This window comes from Lipophrys pholis (genome assembly GCF_963383615.2).
Source record: "Lipophrys pholis genome assembly, chromosome: 5".
NCBI classification, from domain to species: Eukaryota; Metazoa; Chordata; class Actinopteri; order Blenniiformes; family Blenniidae; genus Lipophrys; species Lipophrys pholis.
Window position 1 is genome coordinate 33519400 of NC_137628.1, and position 21891 is coordinate 33541290.

At 44.6% G+C, this 21891-nt stretch overlaps 1 protein-coding gene across 3 annotated transcripts in view; it reads left to right on the forward strand.

Annotated features, from left to right (window-relative positions):
* The first annotated feature begins 496 nt into the window (after positions 1-496).
* LOC308109581 (E3 ubiquitin-protein ligase TRIM7-like) overlaps positions 497-21891 on the forward strand; it is a 36618-nt gene continuing 15223 nt past the window's right edge. For 2 of the 3 annotated variants that reach the window (XR_013935335.1, XM_080463249.1), the window contains exons 1-3: positions 515-691; positions 9458-10022; positions 20829-20991. Coding sequence is in view for 2 of the 3 variants with exons in the window: in XM_080463249.1 (XP_080319375.1) it covers positions 9469-10022; positions 20829-20991 (717 nt within the window). In the remaining variant the exon portion in view is untranslated. Of the gene's footprint in view, positions 692-9457; positions 10023-20828; positions 20992-21891 lie in introns of all 3 variants that reach the window. The other variant, XM_080463248.1, reaches the window with a different exon arrangement.

The window sequence follows — 21891 nt, forward strand, 5'->3', positions numbered from 1 at the left end:
TGGCTCTGCTCTGGCCCAGCAACAAAATGGGGCCAGTGTAGCAGTAGTTTAGCCCTTGTTGGCCGGGGCTTTGGTGGTGGAAAGACAAAGAACTGGTGCTAAAGCGGAGGCGGGAACAGTTCCGAGTTTTTCCTCCTTCCCAGACGGTCCGGTGTCTGATGCTGTGAGACGACCTCGGATAAGTTCTGGTCAGAGATAGTTCCTCGGGGGCAGAAGGTGTGAGAAGATAAGGGTGAGGTGGGAAGAGCGTCTGTGACGTCAATATCCTAGGAGAGAATGTAAACAACCTCAGGTTGTCATGGGAATCCAATGAAGGTTAGACATGTTTTGGGTAGCGGCGTCTTGTTTTGAGAACAGCCCAAGGTGAAAGTCTCTGGTCTCCAGCGAGTATATTCCAAATCTGTGGCCAAATTATAATAAATCCAAATTTAGCGTTCTTACCGGGGAAGGTGTGTTGTCGTGCAACACAGAAAGGGTAACTCCTGTTGGACTGGTTAGGCTGGATGTGTTTGTTGGGTGCGAGGGAGAGCAGAGGAGAGGGGAAGAATGTAAGAAGTGATAGGCAGGCAGATAAAATATCTGGAGTAGAAAGAAGAGTGAGGGAAGCAGAGCGAGCGTCGCCTCTGAGAAGGTCCGTGGATCTAAAAGCTTCACTGCATCGTTTCCTGCTGCTTCCTGTCCTCAGTCACAGGTGAGTCTGCTTTTTTAGAATCACAATGAAAAGAAAGAAAACTATGAATGACTTTGTGTAAAACACATTCTCATGAAAGAATTTACTGAGTGGAATCATGAATGAACAGGTGGAACCCTAACAGGTCATTTCAATTGAAGCCTCTTCCATATAATTAACATTATTTTTATATGTTTGTTTGTGTTTAGATGCATTTTGTCAACCTCTCTCTCTCTCTCTCTCTCTCTCTCTCTCTCTCTCTCTCTCTCTCTCTCTAATCCAACATCACAACGTATTTTATAATGTCGGTCTGTTATTTGCTGAAAGCCTATCAATGAGAACAATTAGTGTTTATGTGTTAACAGAGTAAATAGTTTTAATCTTTCTGATTTTGTGTAAAATCCTCCCGTTCACTCTGCAGACTGAAAAACCTCCTCTGAGGAACGTTCAGCACATATTTCAGCCCGAGCAGCGTCACACGCTGACAGTGTGAATGTGCTGCTGCCCCGTGAGGCTCCACCCAGGCACCAGGAAAACATTCCGCTGTGCTTCACTCGGGGGAGGTTTGGGAACGCTTCTGAAGCTCCCGGGTTGAAAAAGGAGGATTTAGATTGATCGGACTCTTCTTTGTCTGCCATTATAGTACGTTTTGGTTTTCTGATGATGAAAAATAACCGTCAGCAACCAACAGAATGTGAGGAAACATCCATTACTTCGGTGCTTCATGCGGCCAATGAAAACCGACATGCCATGCAGCCTCTTCTTGTAATACCGGTTTGTTCCACAAGGTGGTGCACTGAAACATTCTCCTTTAATTTAAGTTTTGATGACAGAAGTTATAGAACCAGGGTTGGGAAGGTTACTTGAAAACTGTAATCCATTACAATTACAAGTTACCTGTGGAAAAAAAGGAATCAGTAACTTACTCTAAGTACTAAAATAAAAAAGTAATGTACCAGAGTACTTTTAGTTACTTTTGGATCACTTCTTCAGCAACCATAAAAAATAAAGACAAGACAGAATGGACTGTGTGATCTGCTCAGTGTAAAGATACATCTTCTACCAGCGTACACAAACTGTACTTAACAGAAGAGGTTTTGAACCATCAACTCTCAGTAACACATCAGGTGTCGAACACTGATTTGTTTTTAAAAGAATCAAAACCACAATACAAATATAACTTTCAGTTATTCAAGTGTGAGTCCTCAAAACTATTTCTATTCAGGATCATGTGCTCATGTTTTTCAAAACAAACAGAAGAGATGTGAAGGTAAAGAGGAAGTGAAGGTAAAGAGGAAGTGAAGGTAAAGAGGAAATGAAGGTAAAGAGGAAGTGAAGGTAAAGAGGAAGTGAAGGTAAAGAGGAAGTGAAGGTAAAGAGGAAGTGAAGGTAAAGAGGAAAAGAAGGTAAAGAGGAAGTGAAGGTAAAGAGGAAGTGAAGGTAAAGAGGAAGTGAAGGTAAAGAGGAAATGAAGGTAAAGAGGAAATGAAGGTAAAGAGGAAATGAAGGTAAAGAGGAAAAGAAGGTAATGAGGAAATGAAGGTAAAGAGGAAGTGAAGGTAAAGAGGAAATGAAGGTAAAGAGGAAATGAAGGTAAAGAGGAAGTGAAGGTAAAGAGGAAGTGAAGGTAAAGAGGAAGTGAAGGTAAAGAGGAAGTGAAGGTAAAGAGGAAATGAAGGTAAAGAGGAAGTGAAGGTAAAGAGGAAATGAAGGTAAAGAGGAAGTGAAGGTAAAGAGGAAGTGAAGGTAAAGAGGAAATGAAGGTAAAGAGGAAGTGAAGGTAAAGAGGAAATGAAGGTAAAGAGGAAGTGAAGGTAAAGAGGAAGTGAAGGTAAAGAGGAAAAGAAGGTAAAGAGGAAACGTCCATAAAGCACCAGCAGGAGGTCACAATGATCTTCCCTCCAGCGGCAGGCTGCCACACCACAACACGTTAACACAGATATCGAATCCTGTCATCATGCAGTGTTTCAAATTCATCATATGATTTAGAATCAGGTGGTATTCTGCCCTGTAATCTCTCTCTCTCTCTCTCTCTCTCTCTCTCTCTCTCTCTCTCTCTCTCTCTCTCTCTCTCTCTCTCTCTCTCTCTCTCTCTCTCTCTCTCCTGCTACTGAATCAATGAACAGACTTTAAAAAAAAAGTTCTGGTGCGTTTCGCCCCAATAAATCTCTAAAACATGAGTTCCTCTAAAGGTCTAGAGAACGGCTGACTACCATCCACACTAGTAATGGTACTGGCAGGTTACTGACAGGTTAGTGAGTCCAGGTGTGTGTCAGTAAAAGTGAGCGGGTCGTTGATGTTTCTTCAGGTGAGACGTTGACAGCCTCACCACTGGGAGGCAGAATTCTCTCAGTCCAGAGAGGTGAAGCGCCGCCTCTCACTTCAAACACAATGATGTCAGAGTTTCTCTCCCCGGGAGCAGCCATGACCAGAGCAGCTGAGGCCGTATCCATGGCAACGCCTCGCTTCAGGCGTGGGCTTGTTGTTGCAGTCTGCCTGAAAGCGTTGGGAAGTGTCGCGATGCCAGTGTACGGCTCAGTGTCAGCTGCATTTCTAGTTTATTCAATCTGATTTTCTATTGTAATCCCACTCAGTAATCCCAGTTAATCCCGCTCAGTAATCCCAGTTTGTATCTAATATACCTGTAACGGTGACGAGATTACACATTTTTTTAAGTACTGTAATGGATTACAGTTACAATTGTTTTGTATCCTAATTACGTAACGCCATTACATGTAATCCGTTCCTCCCCATCCGATCTTCGTTCTCCGATGTGATATTGGGAGACGGATCATCTCATGTTTCTCTTTTGGAAACTGAAAATCGAAAAACGGAAATCAGGTCATTTCCTGTTTCCTGTTCCGTGTTTGTTTAACAAAAGTCTGGAACTAGAACTCGAACGTCTTTATTTCAAGTTTGATTTGTGGGAAAACGTGGAAGTGGAGTCTCTTCTTCGTTTGATGGGAGAGTAAACGACGGTGTGTTGTTGTGCGTTGCTGCCCCCTTCAGGCTGCCTGTGAGCTTTCAACTTCCCACCAGTTGATTCCGATGTTTATCCGGCTGCTGCAGTTTAAATAAAAATAAAAAATAAAAACTATGCAAGGTGCAAATATATTGAGTGGAGAGGGGCGAGGATTTATTAAGCATACCTCCAACTCCTCTTCACACACGTCAGCTTTTCTACTGCAATGAAGGTTTTTTACTTTTATTTGTGTTTGAAATGAAACAAAAAATGACAAAATAAAATCTTACTGTTGTTTTGATATTTGAAATAACATGGAATACATTTATTATTATTTCATATCCCCGGTGTTGTTAAATATGTTTTTGATTCATGTAATCCATGAACAAACCTTGTCTTGATTTGAGCTGCAAAACAGAAAAAGATTTAAATAAAAAAATAACTTTATTGAAAGAGCAAATTCTCTCCTGAAGAATGAATATTTATCTTTGTGGTTCCCTGCTGAGCCGGATGAGGAGCTCCAGAACCTCCAGAACCTCCAGAACCTCCAGAGAGGACATAGAGTCGCCACTCGCTGGCAGGAAGGACTCAACCTGGCAACAAGGTCTGAGACACAGAACCTGGCAACCCCATCCTGCAGCCTGAGGAACTCTTCCTCCTGCTAATGTGTCAGGCAGAACTTTACTTTATACTTCACTCTGATATTTATCTACAAAGTTTTCAGGAGTATTTCCTGGTAAAAACCTCAGGAGACAGAATACTCAGGAAGTTTAAGACATTTTATGACATTATTCCTGTAAGAAGAGACAAAGTCACAGTAGAACCTTGGAAAGAAACAACAAAGTCATGATTACATGACAATTACATTTTATTGGAGCTCAATTTAATATAATTCCAATTTTAGTGGCTGTAAGAAATACATTCCGACCTCCCCAAAGCCTTTCAGTGCCATGGTTCTGATGATAAAGATAAAAACTCATTTGCATATCACAAATAACCTCTGAGTGCATGTAAACAACAACAAAACATTTTAATGAATGATAAAGTAAAACATGAAAACTTTCATTTAAAGAGGTAAAAATTTAATCATCAGAATTGTAATTTCTCTGGCATGTCCTCCTTTAGAAGACAATCCTGTCCTTTCACTGGCATGTCCTCCTTTAGAAGACAATCCTGTCCTTTCACTGGCATGTCCTCCTTTAGAAGACACAATCCTGTCCTCATCTCAACCATCAATTAAAGCAACACATAAATCAGTAAGATGATGACAGTGACACATAACTGCATACAGAGCTGCATCAGGTACTTAATAGTAATACTATCAAGAAGAACAACACTAATAATACATTTTCTATTATATTATGAACCATTTTCCGTTTTTCAATTTTCAGTTTCCAAAAGAAAAACGGGAGATGATCCGTCTCCCCTTTCTTGTCTCCCAATATCACATCGGAAAACGAAAATCGGATGGTTTCCAGTTTCCCATTTTCCGACATCAAAAGTAAAATGGAAGGGCTGGAAGGTACACGGACCCCGGAGGTCAAAGGTCACAGTCCTCAGAGTGAACAGCAGGGACTGATTTCAGTCCTCATGGTCCACGAAGACCAAGACGGTTCATTGTGCTTCACACAGTGAAAATGGTTTAGTGATAAACAGTCTGCGTATTTTCAGAAACCGTTGGTTTGAATCAGATGTGATGCATCATCACTATAAACATGAAAGAAGACGCCAAACATCAGCAGAGCTCGGCGTTACCTGATGCCTGCAGTAATAGATTACTGTACGGCAGCGGCGGCTGGTGGTAAAGTTCCTAGGTTGGCTCTTCATCATTATTCCAGTTCAGCCAATGTTAACTTCATTTAAATACAGAGCGACTAGAAACCACATCACAACTATCCTGTCTTTTTCAGATTGAGAGACGCCCCCTAGTGGTGAGATATTATAGTTCTCTTCATCAGCCAGTGAGCAGAGACACTTATTAAGACTCTTTTATTAACATACTAGTAAACAAATACAAGCAGAAGATAAATTAATCTCTTTTAGAAAATGAATGTTTTGTTGCTGGTTTACTGGAAATGTTAGTCTGGGTTTAGTGAAACTAAAGTTTTATCAGGTTTATTTTCAAACAACACATCAATTCATCTTTCAAAGCATTTTGGAATTCTTTGACAGGAACCTCAAAAAAAGAAGTGAAAAATAAACTGTATTGAGTTATTAATAAAATGTATTAATGCAAATGGGAGCAGCGCCTGCAATTTCATTATATCAACTATATGATGACAATGAAAGCATTCTATTCTATTCTATTCTATTCTATTCTATTCTATTCTGATCATATCTAAACATTTATAAACAATAACAAACCTGGACACAATTGATAATTCCAAACACATTTCTGTTTGTGTGAATTTAAAATTACTATGATGGAGAGAGTTGAACCTGCAGCTTTTCAGTCAAACTTCTTCTTTCAAATGGTGAATTAGAAGAGAAGTGACAGAGTTAATAATCAGTGAATTAGAAGAGAAGTGACAGAGTTAATAATCAGTGAATTAGAAGAGAAGTGACAGAGTTAATAATCAGTGAATTAGAAGAGAAGTGACAGAGTTAATAATCAGTGAATTAGAAGAGAAGTGACAGAGTTAATAATCAGTGAATTAGAAGAGAAGTGACAGAGTTAATAATCAGAGGCTCACTGCTTGTTCTCTTCATCACATCATCTGGTAGAAACAAGCGGGAAGAAACCAGAAGTGACTTTCAGCCAATCACTGAGCAGTATTAAAAGTCTCAGACATGAAATGAATTCAATAAATTTCCAGTTTTTTCACCACAGCAGACGTCACTAACCTTCACCGCCGTCGGGAAAGTGTGATCTGATTGTCACAACAACGTGCTCGCTTTCCTTAACTCCTTTAGGAAGCCTCCTAACACCTTTCCTTAACTCCTTTAGGAAGCCTCCTAACACCTTTCCTAACTCCTTTAGGAAGTCTCCTAACACCTTTCCTTACCTCCTTTAGGAAGCCTCCTAACTCCTTTAGGAAGCCTCCTACCACCTTTCCTAACTCCTTTAGGAAGCCTCCTAACACCTTTCACTACCTCCTTTAGGAAGCCTCCTACCACCTTTCCTAACTCCTTTAGGAAGCCTCCTAACACCTTTCACTAACTCCTTTAGGAAGCCTCCTAACACCTTTCCTGAACTCCTTTAGGAAGCCTCCTAACACCTTTCCTTACCTCCTTTAGGAAGCCTCCTAACACCTTTCCTGAACTCCTTTAGGAAGCCTCCTAACACCTTTCCTTACCTCCTTTAGGAAGCCTCCTAACACCTTTCCTAACTCCTTTAGGAAGTCTCCTAACACCTTTCCTTACCTCCTTTAGGAAGCCTCCTAACACCTTTACTAACTCCTTTAGGAAGCCTCCTAACACCTTTCCTGAACTCCTTTAGGAAGCCTCCTAACACCTTTACTAACTCCTTTAGGAAGCCTCCTAACACCTTTCCTTACCTCCTTTAGGAAGCCTCCTAACACCTTTACTAACTCCTTTAGGAAGCCTCCTAACACCTTTCACTAACTCCTTTAGGAAGTCTCCTAACACCTTTCCTTACCTCCTTTAGGAAGCCTCCTAACACCTTTCACTAACTCCTTTAGGAAGTCTCCTAACACCTTTCCTTACCTCCTTTAGGAAGCCTCCTAACACCTTTCACTAACTCCTTTAGGAAGCCTCCTAACACCTTACACTAACTCCTTTAGGAAGCCTCCTAACACCTTTCACTAACTCCTTTAGGAAGCCTCCTAACACCTTACACTAACTCCTTTAGGAAGCCTCCTAACACCTTTCACTAACTCCTTTAGGAAGCCTCCTAACACCTTTCCTTAACCCCTTTAGGAAGCCTCCTAACACCTTTCCTTAACTCCTTTAGGAAGTCTCCTAACACCTTTCACTAACTACTTTAGGAAGCCTCCTAACACCTTTCCTTACCTCCTTTAGGAAGCCTCCTAACACCTTTCACTAACTCCTTTAGGAAGCCTCCTAACACCTTTCCTTATCTCCTTTAGGAAGCCTCCTAACACCTTTCCTTAACTCCTTTAGGAAGTCTCCTAACACCTTTCACTAACTACTTTAGGAAGCCTCCTAACACCTTTCCTTACCTCCTTTAGGAAGCCTCCTAACACCTTTCACTAACTCCTTTAGGAAGCCTCCTAACACCTTTCCTTACCTCCTTTAGGAAGCCTCCTAACACCTTTCCTAGCTTCTTTAGGAAGTTTTGTATTTTAAAAAACATATTAGATCTTATGTGTTCTCTGCAGGCCTCCTGTAGCTCAGTCCAACACTTTACTACGTCACAGTCACACTGAATTAAACTGCTGAGGGAACAAACAGGATCATCTAGATTTATATCTTCAATGAAAACATGAATGATGTGTAGAATCAAACATGTGTCAACATGTTGGAGATGAAAAGGAGATGATAGGTTTATAGAGTTAAAACCACCTGTGTGGATTCTGCAGATAGAATTCTTCTTCATCTTGGAAAGAAAAGTCCTCTAAATTCCTCCTCTCTGCTTCAGCATTTGAACGCATCAGGATGAGTCAGAGAATTATGATAACAGATTCAGCTTCGCACTGGTTGTTTTTTTGTTTTTGCTGCTCAACTTTCATGTTGGTCCCTAAAGAGCAGACGTGATGCAGGACGGAGACCGGGACTCTAGAGCTCTGTGGGAACCAGCATGGAGGTTCAGCTGCAGCTCTGTAGGAACCAACATGGAGGTTCAGCTGCAGCTCTGTGGGAACCAACATGGAGGTTCAGCTGCAGCTCTGTAGGAACCAACATGGAGGTTCAGCTACAGCTCTGTAGGAACCAACATGGAGATTCAGCTACAGCTCTGTAGGAACCAACATGGAGGTTCAGCTACAGCTCTGTAGGAACCAACATGGAGGTTCAGCTACAGCTCTGTAGGAACCAACATGGAGATTCAGCTGCAGCTCTGTAGGAACCAACATGGAGGTTCAGCTGCAGCTCTGTAGGAACCAACATGGAGGTTCAGCTGCAGCTCTGTGGGAACCAACATGGAGGTTCAGCTGCAGCTCTGTAGGAACCAACATGGAGGTTCAGCTGCAGCTCTGTGGCTGCAGCACATAAAAGTAAAAGAACTAAACAACTGGTGCAAAGCAGAGGATGTAAACAACAACAGAGGATTCTTAAGGTCCTGGTCTGTCGCCCCGCTGAGATCACTGTTGTAACGTCACATATCTGAGGAGCTCTAAACTCCGCCCACATTTTAACCCTCCCCCCTGCGGGGGAAACACCACCCAAATTTTGGTCGGGGTCTGCTTTGCTGTACCGCTCCGAACCGCTCCGTTCCTTCCCTGCACTTCTTGTGAGGTGGAAACAGGGCTATAGTGTCCTTGAGCAAGACACTGAACCCCAAACCGCTCCCAATAGATGGACTGAGGGCCCTGCATGGCGGCCGCCTTCGTTGGTGTGTGAATGGGTGGATGTGAGGAACAGTTGAAGACCGTGACTATAAGTGAAATCCATTTCATTAATATGAGTAGTCTTCTGGTCTCTTGGTCTCTGCTCCTGGTCTCTGCTCTTAGTCTCTAACTCCTGGTATCTTGGTCTCTGCTCCTGGTCTGTGCTCCTGGTCTCTGCTCTTACTCTCTAACTCCTGGTCTCTGCTCCTGGTCTCCTGGTCTGTGACTCAAGACAGAGCAGGCTGTGGAGGTTCTGGACTCACGGTGCTTCAGCTTGTTGTTTGAGGATGAGCACACAGTCAAGGAATAGGGCAGCAGTGTTTTTAACCTAATAGGACAATCCTTTCCCTGGTACAGTTTGTCACTGAATGGCGTCGATGCTGCCTGCTGCCTGTCTGTCTGAACAACAATTCACCTGTTCCATCTGCCTGGATGTCTTCACCGACCCGGTGTCCACGCCATGTGGCCACAGCTTCTGCAAGGTCTGCATCTCCTCCTACTGGGATAGAGCGGGAAAGTCCTCCAAGCACTACCAGTGCCCACTCTGCAAGGAGACCTTCCGGAAGCGCCCGGAGCTGCACATCAACCGCACCCTGAAGGAGATCACCGAACAGTTCAAGCAGGTGGCCGACACCGGCGTGCCAATCAATGGAAGCGATGGAGCCACCGAGCTGCCCAACCAGCACCACCCCCACCATCCGCCGCTGGTGCCCCCCCCTCTGCTCCCCAGGCCGGGGGAGTTTTCCGAGAGCCTCATTGCTGAGATCAGGTTGCGTTTTCAACAACTGGGAGCATCTGGGTCGGTTCCAGTCTCGCAGCCTGGAGTTCCTCAGGGTCCCGTTCGAACCAGCGCTATCCAGACCTTCCCGGCTCAGAACCCAGAGAACCACGACCCACCGCCACCCTACCCGGCTCCGAGCAGGTACGTCCATCAGACGACCCGGCAGCTGTTTGTTTCAGCCACAGAATCAACACCACTCAGGATCTAATATCAAAGTTAAAAGTAAATACAACAATCAAGTTGTTTCTGCTGCTGGTTACTGGAACTCCTTGTTCCACATGATCAGTGATGCTTCACACCTGCTGGAGACATAATAACACAATAATACCTAATGAATGTCTACAGCTTGATTCCTGCCAAAATGACACTGCTTTCCATAGTTTTGAATGCAGAGATAATTCCAGTATAGAGCAGGTCTGAAACAAAAGGTTGAACTTGTCGATCTGAGCAGCTGAATAAAAGTAATGGATGAAGAAATGGATCAATCAAACTTGTTTAACACACACACACACACACACACACACACACACACACACACACACACACACACACACACACACACACACACACACACACACACACACACACACACACACAGTGCGGTCAAGTACCATAAAAGAAAAGGAACCAACAATATCAGTATTGAATCATTGCAGCAAAAACACAACTGCAGAGATGTTACACTATTTGTGCAATTTTCTTTAGTAAAAAGATATATTGTTATATTAAAGTAGTAACTAGTAATCAGTAATCAAATTACTTTTTCGAGGTAACTGTGGCAAAACCGGGTACCAGTATGGTATCGGTATGGTACCGGTATGGTATTGGTATGGTATCGATATGAAAATGGTATCATATCGGTATGGTACCAGTATGGTATTGGTATGGTATCGATATGAAAATGGTATGATATCGGTATGGTACCGGTATGGTATCAGTATGGTACCAGTATGGTATCGGTATGGTACCAGTATGATATCAGTATGGTACCGGTATGGTATCAGTATGGTACCAGTATGATATCAGTATGGTATCAGTATGGTACCAGTATGGTATCAGTATGGTATCGATATGAAAATGGTATGATATCGGTATGGTACCGGTATGGTATCAGTATGGTACCAGTATGGTATCGGTATGGTACCAGTATGGTATCGGTATGGTATCAGTATGATATTGGTATGGTACCGGTATGGTATCAGTATGGTACCGGTATGGTATCGGTATGGTACCAGTATGGCACCAGTATGGTATCGGTATGGTATCAGTATGATATTGGTATGGTACCGGTATGGTATCAGTATGGTACCAGTATGGTATCAGTATGGTATCGATATGAAAATGGTATATCGGTATGGTACCGGTATGGTATCAGTATGGTACCAGTATGGTATCGGTATGGTACCAGTATGGTACCAGTATGGTATCGGTATGGTATCCGTATGCTATTGGTATGGTACCGGTATGGTATCAGTATGGTACCGGTATGGTATCGGTATGGTACCAGTATGGTATCAGTATGGTATCGATATGAAAATGGTATATCGGTATAGTACCGGTATGGTATCAGTATGGTACCAGTATGGTATCGGTATGGTATCAGTATGATATTGGTATGGTACCGGTATGGTACCAGTATGGTATCAGTATGGTATCGGTATGGTACCAGTATGGTATCAGTATGGTATCGATATGAAAATGGTATGATATCGGTATGGTAACGGTATGGTATCGGTATGGTATCAGTATGGTATCGGTATGGTAATAGTATGGTATCGGTATGGTATCAATATGGTACCAGTATGGTACCGGTATGGTATCAGTATGGTATCAGTATGGTATCGATATGAAAATGGTATATCGGTATGGTACCGGTATGGTATCAGTATGGTACCAGTATGGTATCGGTATGGTACCAGTATGGTACCAGTATGGTATCGGTATGGTATCAGTATGATATTGGTATGGTACCGGTATGGTATCAGTATGGTATCAGTATGGTATCGGTATGGTACCAGTATGGTATCAGTATGGTATCGATATGAAAATGGTATGATATCGGTATGGTAACGGTATGGTATCAATATGGTACCAGTATGGTACCGGTATGGTATCAGTATGGTATCGGCATCATATTAGCGATACCCACTATCGTTTTACATGCTATTGTATCAGAAAGGAGATCAGCAGTATCTCACATCAGTACTATAAAGTTGCTGGAAATGGTTCAATTTCACACAGCAAACACAAGATATCCTGACGGACTATTTGAGGTTTAACATCGGATGTTCCAACTTACCGATGTGCAAATATGGACAGAGTGAAACATGGGATGTCGTGCTGCCTAGGAGCCCCAGAGACATGATCATCTGCAACAGCAATTTTTCTAATAATGCAATATAATTTCTAGATTGTCACTTAAAATGCACATCGGGATAAGGTCTTGCTGTATGACAAAGGATATATTTTATAAAACGCAAATGAAAAAAATAGTTTTTTTGTGCAGTGCGGATTCATGGAGGTGAGAGCAGCTGTTTTCTCACTGCTAAATAAAAAAATAAAGAAATAAAAAAGGAATTGAGGACCAAGGCCAAAAAAGACAGAAATGCATTTCCAAAAGAAAAAAGTAAAGATTTTTCATTTAGAAAAAAAATGTAATTGGTAATGGCTGAAATGCGAAAATATGATAAATAATATTTGACAAAAATATAGGAATCTGACAAAAGAAAATTAAAAAGTATGAGCGTCAATAAGTACTTATTTTATTAAATGGTTTAATTCGGACAATGATTATGAAAAATATCTGCAGTTACCGTTTGCAGCTTTGTATTATTTGTTTTTAGGGTAAAGAAAAACACATTTCATCTAAATGTGTTTGTTTGTAGTACTGAAACACTGAAGTGGCCGTTCAATGAGACAAACAGTGCCAACTGTGGCCTCCATTGGCCTCCATCAGTCTCCATTGGCCTCCATCAGCCTCCATTGGCCTCGATTGGCCTCCATCGGCCTCTATCAGTCTCCATTGGCCTCCATCAGTCTCCATTGGCCTCGATTGGCCTCCATCGGCCTCTATCAGTCTCCATTGGCCTCCATCAGTCTCCATTGGCCTCCATCAGTCTCCATCGGTCTCCATCGGTCTCCATTGGCCTCCATCAGTCTCCATCAGTCTCCATTGGCCTCCATCAGTCTCCATCGGTCTCCATCGGTCTCCATTGGCCTCCATCGGTCTCCATCAGTCTCCATCGGTCTCCATCGGTCTCCATCGGTCTCCATCGGTCTCCATCGGTCTCCATTGGCCTCCAATGACCTCCATTGGCCGGTAGAACAGACTGAAAGGCAGTATATCATTGTCAAGTTCTTTAGTGTTTAGCAGATTTTGCCCGAACTTGAAAAGGCTGGAGGGGACATCAGAGGACGCAGGACAACTCAATTCTTTTTCTTGATCAACTCTATTCATTTCTTCACAGAATTGCCGTAGAATAGGTTGAAAACCTGAACAAAATACACAAATGCAATGTTAATTTACACAAAAAAAAAACATATGGAAATTTCAACCTAAACTGAGTTTTTTTATTTCTTATCTAAATAAATCATTAAATTAATTAGAATCTCAGACTAAACAGTCAATAACTGTATTTAGATTAAATCAAATTATAATTTATCTTTCAAATTACTTTACATAAGTGTTCAGTTCATTGCTGATTTGAATGAAATGCTTTAATAATTGCTGCTTTTCAGCATTAAAGTCTTTAACTTAACTTTCTTAACCACTGGCCCTATTTTGATTTTAATTATTGCCAATTGAAATTAAACCAAATCTGAATATTTTTACTTCATATGAAATCATACTTTCCTAAACAATGAAAGTGATTAAACATGCTACTTTTAACTGAAATAAATCAATGCATGCATGTAAAGTTACATCTGCTTAGTTTAAAATGATAGATTTGATTTAATCTCATAAATAAATCAAACATACTGACCGATAGCGTCTCAGTTGTCTCAGCTGCCTGCATGCTCTCCGGCTGCCTGCATGCTCTCCGGCTGCCTGCATGCTCTCCGGCTGCCTGCATGCTCTCCGGCTGCCTGCATGCTCTCCGGCTGCCTGCATGCTCTCCGGCTGCCTGCATGCTCTCCGGCTGCCTGCATGCTCTCCGGCTGCCTGCATGCTCTCCGGCTGCCACCCTCATTAAGCAGTATGCAGCTCACCTGTGCTCCTACTTCCTACTCTGCTCTGCAACAGCATGCTGAATTAGGAGTGTAAGCAATTCAATTAAATACATTAATTTGACTAAACTAAAAAGTACATAATCAAACAGTAAAGAGTCAATCTCTTATTGATTTGTCTCATCAATTATTTTTGCTGCTAAACCCGGTTTAAGTATCAGCAGCTCCGTTTCACTGGACAGTGTGAGGCAGCCAGACGTCATTTGGACGGTCAATCTTTGAAAAAAGACATAACAGCTTGTTGAAAGACGTAGAACGTCCTGCTAGGAACCCTGTAAGAAGAGAGCAATAGTCGAGCACAGAGCGGTTTTAACTGTTAACGTACCTTAATGAGGGACAGCCTCTGCAGCACAGAGCTGCTGTGAACTTTAGATTGATGCCATCTAACGGGGCTTTTCCACCCGGAAAGAACCAGGTTCTAGTTCTGGTCTAGGACCAGATTTAGCATCAGTTCTTTGTCTTTCCACCACCAAAGCTTCGGCCTACCAGGGGCTAAACTGGTGCTGAGCCGGTCCCATGTTGCTGGGCCAGAGAGGAGCCAGAGTGGAGCCAGATAGGGCTTTTCCACCACAAAGAACCAGGTTCTAGTTCGGGCCGGTGCCAGGACCAGTTCTTAAATGAGCACCACCAAAGAACCGGTTCTTGTTCCACCACTAACGGAGCCAGTAGAGCTACGTCACTGTGTCACTCCAAAACGTGATACGTCACTGATTTCACCAATGTAGCACTGACAGCCTCGTCCAGGAACCAGGAGACGGACTGTACCAGTGGTTTAGTCCGGGTCGGTCCATCTAGTCTGACCTGAACCTCTGATGCACCAAAGAGCCAGAAGACATTACGTCTCTTCTTGTCTCTATTGGGGTTTTTTCGCGTCCGTCTTGCTTTAGTCCGGAGCCCCAGAGTGGACATAGAGGGACAATAATAATAATAATAATAATAATAATAATAATAATAATAATAATAATAATAATAATAACATGTGAATGAGTTTGGGTCTTATTTTTCACCATTCCAACATTCCATAGTGACTTTCTGCTCCTTTCACTTTATTTCTGGACGTGTCTGAATCAAAAGCTTCAACATGGAGGAATGGAGGTGTAGAATGATAGAACGCTGCTCTACAACTGTTTCCATGGTAACCTCTGTAAACACTCTGATTAAAGTTCTCTTTCACATGAAGCCATTAAAAGACTCATTTTATGTCTATAAACTCCAGCTTTCATTTACAGTAGTTTGTAGTTTGTTTAGTAGTTGCTGATGAACCAAAGTATTCATTATAAAGAAGTTCTGTGGTTATAAAATACTATTGGAGCGTCTCAGAGCGGAGCGGAGCGCCCCCTGCTGCCTCACACTGCCTTGCTCAGCGGCTGCAGCTCCTCAGCCGGCGGTCAGAAGGTGAAACAAGACCTGGACGTGACGTTAGTTAGAATAATGTCACCATGAAAAGTGTGGAAAATAAACCACAATGGAAAACTGCTTCTAAATTATATCTGACGTAGCTGACTGACAGGTGGAGCTCTGCAGCATCTCCAGAGCAGCCAGCTCCGCGAACACGGATTAAATAATCCCGTTCCCTCGTATTATTAACTTCAGGGAACGACTTATTTCATTCCCACGCATTATTTTTACTTTTTTCTCTATAACCACTCTGGGGCTCCGTGTTCGCTGGAGTTTTCAGAAAGCAGGTTCAACCTGGCCTCCACCTTCTAGGTAGTGATACCTCCAGAGATACCTCCAGAGATAACTCCGCCCCCAGATGATGACGTGTCGGGTCCCAGTCAGGCTCCTCTCTGGTCCAGCAACGAAGTGGAGCCAGTGTAGCACCAGTTTAGCCCCTGATAGGCCGGCTTTGGTGGTGGAAAGACAAAGAATTGGTGCTAAAGCTGGTCCTGGACCAGAACTAGAACCTGGTTCTTTCTGGTGGAAAAGCCCCCAGAGAGGAGCCAGAGAGGGGCCAGAGCGGGGCCAGAGAGGAGCCAGATCGGGGCCAGACATGTCATCAGCTGGGGGCGGAGTTATCCCTGGAGGTATCACTGCCTCCAAGGCGGAAGCGAGGTTGAACCGGCTTTCAGAAAACTACAACGAACATGGAGCCCCAGAGTGGTTATAGAGGTAAAAAAATTTAATAACGTGTGGGAAAGATATAAGTTGTTCCCTGAAGTTAATACTACGAGGGAACAAGATAATTTAATCTAGGATCGCAGAGCTGCTGCTCTCGAGAGTCCTGTCATGCTCTTCCGCTGTCAGTCAGCTACGTCAGGTATAATTCAGAAGCAGGTTTCCATTGTCATTTTTTTTCACGCTTTTTGTCGTGACATCATTGTAATTAATTTCACTTCCAGGTCTTGTTTGGCGTTATGACCACAGCCTGAGGTCTGCATGAGGCAGCATTGCGCTCGTATAGGTTGTCATTATAAACAGTTTCAGAGCAGCGTTCTATCATTCTACACCTCCATTCCTCCATGTTGAAGCTTTTGATTCAGACACGTCCAGAAATAAAGTGAAAGGAGCAGAAATTCCCTATGGAATGCTGGAATAGTGAAAAATAAGACCCCAGATCATTCACACGTTATTATTATTATCATTATTATAATTTTTTCCTCTATGTCCACTCCGGGGCTAAAACAAGACGGACATGTCATGATTCCGGGGGGGGGCAGACCCAAGATGCAGAACACACGAGACAACGTTGGACAGATTTGAAAGTGAAAAAACTCAAAAGTTTATTGGGGGATCCTTCAGCTCCCAGACTACCACCGCTGAGAAGCTTCTCCACGGTGCAGGATGGGAGAGGATGGCGAGGACTGGGAGTCCGCAGGGAAACAGGAACTGTTGCGAGCTCAGGGATCATCACCAGGGGGAAAAACTGTGAAGAGAGAGCTGGCACAAACCACTACCCTCACAGGAGTACGGACTGGCGACGACCACTGGCAGCTCCAGGCTTTTAAGGGCGGAGCCGCTGATGAGCCACAGGTGAAACGAGTTCTCCTCTCACACTCATGCGAGGGGGAGGAAGGAACACTGCACACAAAACAGAAAGACCACACCCACCAAAACAGACAGAACACAAAACTGCCAGGACCGGACCCACCGAACCCTGACAGGATGTGAAAAAACCCCAATAGAGACAAGAAGAGATGTAATGTCTTCTGGCTCTTTGGTGCATCAGAGGTTCAGGTCAGACTAGATGGACCGACCCGGACTAAACCACTGGTACAGTCCGTCTACTTGTACCTGTATGAGCGCCGTCAGCACTACATTGGTGAAATCAAAAATTCGCCATTGGTCACATGACCCCCACAAGGGGGCATCCCTGCAGCTCACCACCAGGGGGATCCACCAACTCCGCCTCACCCATGGTCTGGAACCCTGAGACCAGCCCAAGGAGACTGGCTGAGACGCAGCCTGAGCACAGCAGGGGTCGGACCATGACGCACAACTATAAAAGTCCAACACACGAAAATTCGACCGTCTCCAAGACGGACTGGTGTTGATCCAGACGCAGAACTTGGTATGGGGACACAAAGGGCCGCGTGTTGACTCACACGGACTGGGCCGGAACACTTCCAACTGGCAGGACGAGCTGGAGAAGCCGTGGAAACCTACTTTTGTTTCTGTCAAACCCACACAGCTGCAAGCCAACTTTGTTCCCCTCCAGCCGGGCAGCTTCCCCGTGCCTGCTAACCTGAAGCTCGCTTCTGCACCTACGCAAGGAGTGCCAGGTTACTCACAGCGCGTTTGCGGACCCCCGCCGTGTTCCACGCCGTAAAATGCAACTCATGTCTTCCTGTCCCCGGGACACTAAAGACCTGCCCCCGGCCGCAAATCATAGGATTCCCCCGGCCATGGAGACACCCCCCCCCACACCTTCTGACCAGTAAGAGGCTGTGTCTGGGCAGAAGAGGTACAATGATGTTCTGTTGAGATCGCTCTGTGTTTTATTTGGTGCTTGTGAGACTCTGGGATGCTGACCCCCTCCTCCGTTTACAAGCAGTTTGTGCCGCGCCTAGATAGCCATCTATGCAAATCAGCGTACATGCGCACGAGCATCCAGGAGTTATCCCGCGGCTAACAGAAGCTGAGACGGTCTGAGCCGCTGACCCAGCTCCTGTTGATAACTAGAATAGAATAGAATAGAATAGAATGCCTTTTATTGTCACTTGTACAGGTACAGTGAGATTAAAAACAACTCCAGTGACAGTGCAGCAGTTAAAAAGAGCAGAATATAGTGCGAGAAGTGGGGGGGTGTAGGGGGTAAGGTGCATGGTCCAGACCTGTGAACAGTACACAGTGTATTTACAGGAAATAAATAAAAAACTACAAAAATTATATTGCACATTATGAGGTAGTCTGTAAAGTAAAGTAAAGTCAGTGCATGTGAGAGTTCCCAGTGGTTATGGCTCTGGGGAAAAAACTGTTTTTGAATCTATGTGTTTTTTTTATCTCATGACCATGTAGCGCCTTCCCGAGGGCAGCAGGTCAAACAGGTCCGAGCCAGGGTGGGGGCTGTCCTTGATAATGTTCGTAGCTCTGCTGAGGCAGCGGGAGGTGTAAATATCCATCTGGGAGGGGAGAGAGCAGCCGATGATCCTCTGTGCTGCCTTTAGCACTCTCTGGAGCCTCTCCCTGTCTGCAGCGGTGCAAATGCCGTACCATACTGTAATACAGTAAGTCAGCAGGCTCTCGATAGTTGAGCGGTAGAAGGTCACGTAGCTCTGCTGTTGCTCCAGGTGGTGCAGAGCATGGTGGAGAGCTGCAGTGATGGCGTCTTCAGTGGATCTGTTCGCCCGGTATGCAAACTGGTAGGGGTCGAGATCTTTGGGGAGATGGTCCTTAATGTGCTGTAGAACTAGCCTCTGGAAGCACTTCATGATTCCCGGGGTGAGGGCCACCGGACGGTAGTCATTCAGGGTGGTGACGGGAGACTTCTTCGGCACCGGGATTCTTGTGGCTGATTTGAGGCAGGACGGGATGACTGCCTGGGCCAGGGAGAGGTTGAAGATCCTGGTGAAGGTGGTGGTGAGCTGGTTGGCGCATGCTCTGAGCACCTTGCCAGGAACTCCGTCTGGGCCCGCAGCTTTCCTGGGATTCACTGTCAGGAGCACCCGCCTGACCTCGTGCTCCTGTACAGTCAGTGGAGGGGTGGGGGAGCCTGGTGGGGGTGGAGGCAGGGCTGGAGTCAGGGCTGGAGGCAGGGCTGGAACAGATGAGTGCTGCTGTGGTATCTCGAGGCGAGCAAAGAATCTATTTAGCTCTTCTGCTAGCAGCACACTCGGGTCTGCTGTTGTTACATCACAGCCTCTGAAGTTGGTGAGGTGATGTATGCCCCGCCACACCTCTCCTGGGTTGTTGCTGGACAGGTGGGACTCTATTCTCATCCTGTGGTCCGCTTTAGCTTTTTTGATTCCTTTCTTCAGGTCAGCTGGAGCAGCCCTGTACAGAGCTCTGTCACCTGACCTGAAGGCAGCGTCGCGGGCCCTGAGGAGTGAGTGGACCTGGCTGGTCATCCAGGGTTTGTGGTTTGGGAAAACCCAGATGGTTTTGTCGACCGTCACATTCCCGATGCAGAACTTGATGTAGTCCAGTACCGTTCCTGTGTAAGTCTCCAGTTCCTGGTGTTCAAATAAGTCCCAGTCTGTTTGGCTGAAGCAGTCCTGTAGGTCTGAATGTGCATTCTCAGGCCAGGTTGTAACTGTCTTTATGGAGGGTCTGTCTCTGCGTCTGAGGGGGGTGTAGGCTAGAGAGAGCAGGAGGGAAAGATGGTCTGACTGTCCGGGGTGGGGGAGGGGTGTGGCTCTGTATGCGTGCTTGATGTTGGTGTAAACATGATCCAGAGTGTTCTCTCTATGATTGTCCCGTTGTTACACCAGTTATCATGCACATACATACAGAGACCCCCTCCTCGGCTCTTACCGGAGTCCACAGTCCTGTCCCAGCGGAGCAAAGTGCGGCCTGCTAGCTGCATGCTAGCATCGGGGATCCCCGGGTGAAGCCACGTTTCAGTGATCACCAGAACACAGCAGTCCTGAACATAGCGATTTCCAGTGAGTTGTAGTTCCAGGTCGTCCATTTTATGTACCAGGGATCTGGCATTGCAGAGAGACAGGCTAGAGGTGGCTTGTGTGGATGTTTCTTTAGCCGTAGCATAACACCGGACCTGCAGCCCCGTTTCTGCTTCCTCTCCCTTCGCCGTCTGCGCCGCCTCCCAGACCCGATAACAATCCACGGAGAGCCCGGTGGTCTCGCTATATCCTCTGGGATGTTGTGCTTGTGGTGAAAGTCGCTGGAGACCGATATCTGGCGATGGAAGCCGGTATCCAAAAGTGTCTGGCGGGTGTACCAAATGTTTCGCCGAGCCGGTAGTGCACGCATACGTAAGAAAGAAGTAAAAAAACGCACACACTCTTTGTACATGTTATATTTTTACACAGAAATATTAACTAACTAATTATTTTTGATAATTTATTAACTTTTAAGTAATTACTCAATTACTTTAGGAGTTGTTAATGAGTAAATGACCGTTTACTTCCATTGATAATTTAGATTTTTCATAAATTACTTCCAGTGATTTATAACTTTCAGTAATCTATTACTTACAATAATCTAATGCTAATAACCAACCATAAATCCCAATAATGTGAATCACAGTCAACACTCAGGGATGTACTGGATTCTGCCTGTTATAAAACTCACCACTGTGTGATTATTCCATTGTTGTAGGAGCCCTGACAGTGATCCAAACCTCCCTCTTTGTCCCGTCCACCTGAGCGGACTGGAGTTCTTTTGTCACACCGACAACACCTGTGTGTGCAGTGTGTGTCTGGAGACAGAGCACCGAGGTCACTGCATCACCCCCGCCAAGAGAGAGTGGCTCATCAAGAAGGTGTGTGTGTGTGTGTGTGTGTGTGTGTGTGTGTGTGTGTGTGTGTGTGTGTGTGTGTGTGTGTGTGTGTGTGTGTGTGTGTGTGTGTGTGTGTGTGTGTGTGTGCGTGTGTGTGTGTGTGTGTGCTTGAGAAAACGTCTTGTCCACCAATTGAAGTGATGCGGAGCCAACTGAAGAAATTTCTCTCACCATGAAAAATGTTTTCACAGCTAATAAACCACATTAACCACAAAACGAGTTGTTTTTACGTTACAGCTGCACTGCAGGCTTACATCCAAACCTAACTGCTGCGCTTGTGCAGCATAGCACTGCAGGGGCACCAGCGACTGAGCAGGGGTCACGGGGTCACGGGGGAATTGCAGCATTTTGCAAGAGAGATCGCACCACAACAACTGTGGATAAAAACAACAACAAAACACAAAGAAGTTTGTTTTTATGGCGGACGTTCATTTCTCAGTGAATTCACGAACCTCAGTGACTTCAATCCTGGCTTTGCGCAGTAATGACGTAATAGTAGTGGTGTTTTATTTTGAAGGACCAGAAGCTCTGGGGTGGTTCAGTGCGGCTGGCATTACACAGGCATAACGCAGCCATAACACAACCATTATGAAGCCATAACACAGCGTAACACAGGAGTAACGCAGCAGTAATTCAGCAGTAACTCAGCAGTTACTCAGCCATTACGCAGCAGTAACGCAGCAGTAACTCAGCAGTAACTCAGCAGTAACTCAGCAGTAACATAGCAGTAATGCAGCCGTAACGCAGCAGTTACTCAGCCATTACGCAGCAGTAACTCAGCAGTAACTCAGCAGTAATGCAGCTACGTTACTGCTGTGTTATGGCTGAGTCATGCAACAATAATGCAGCAGTAACTGAGCAGTAAAGTAACAGTAATGCAAC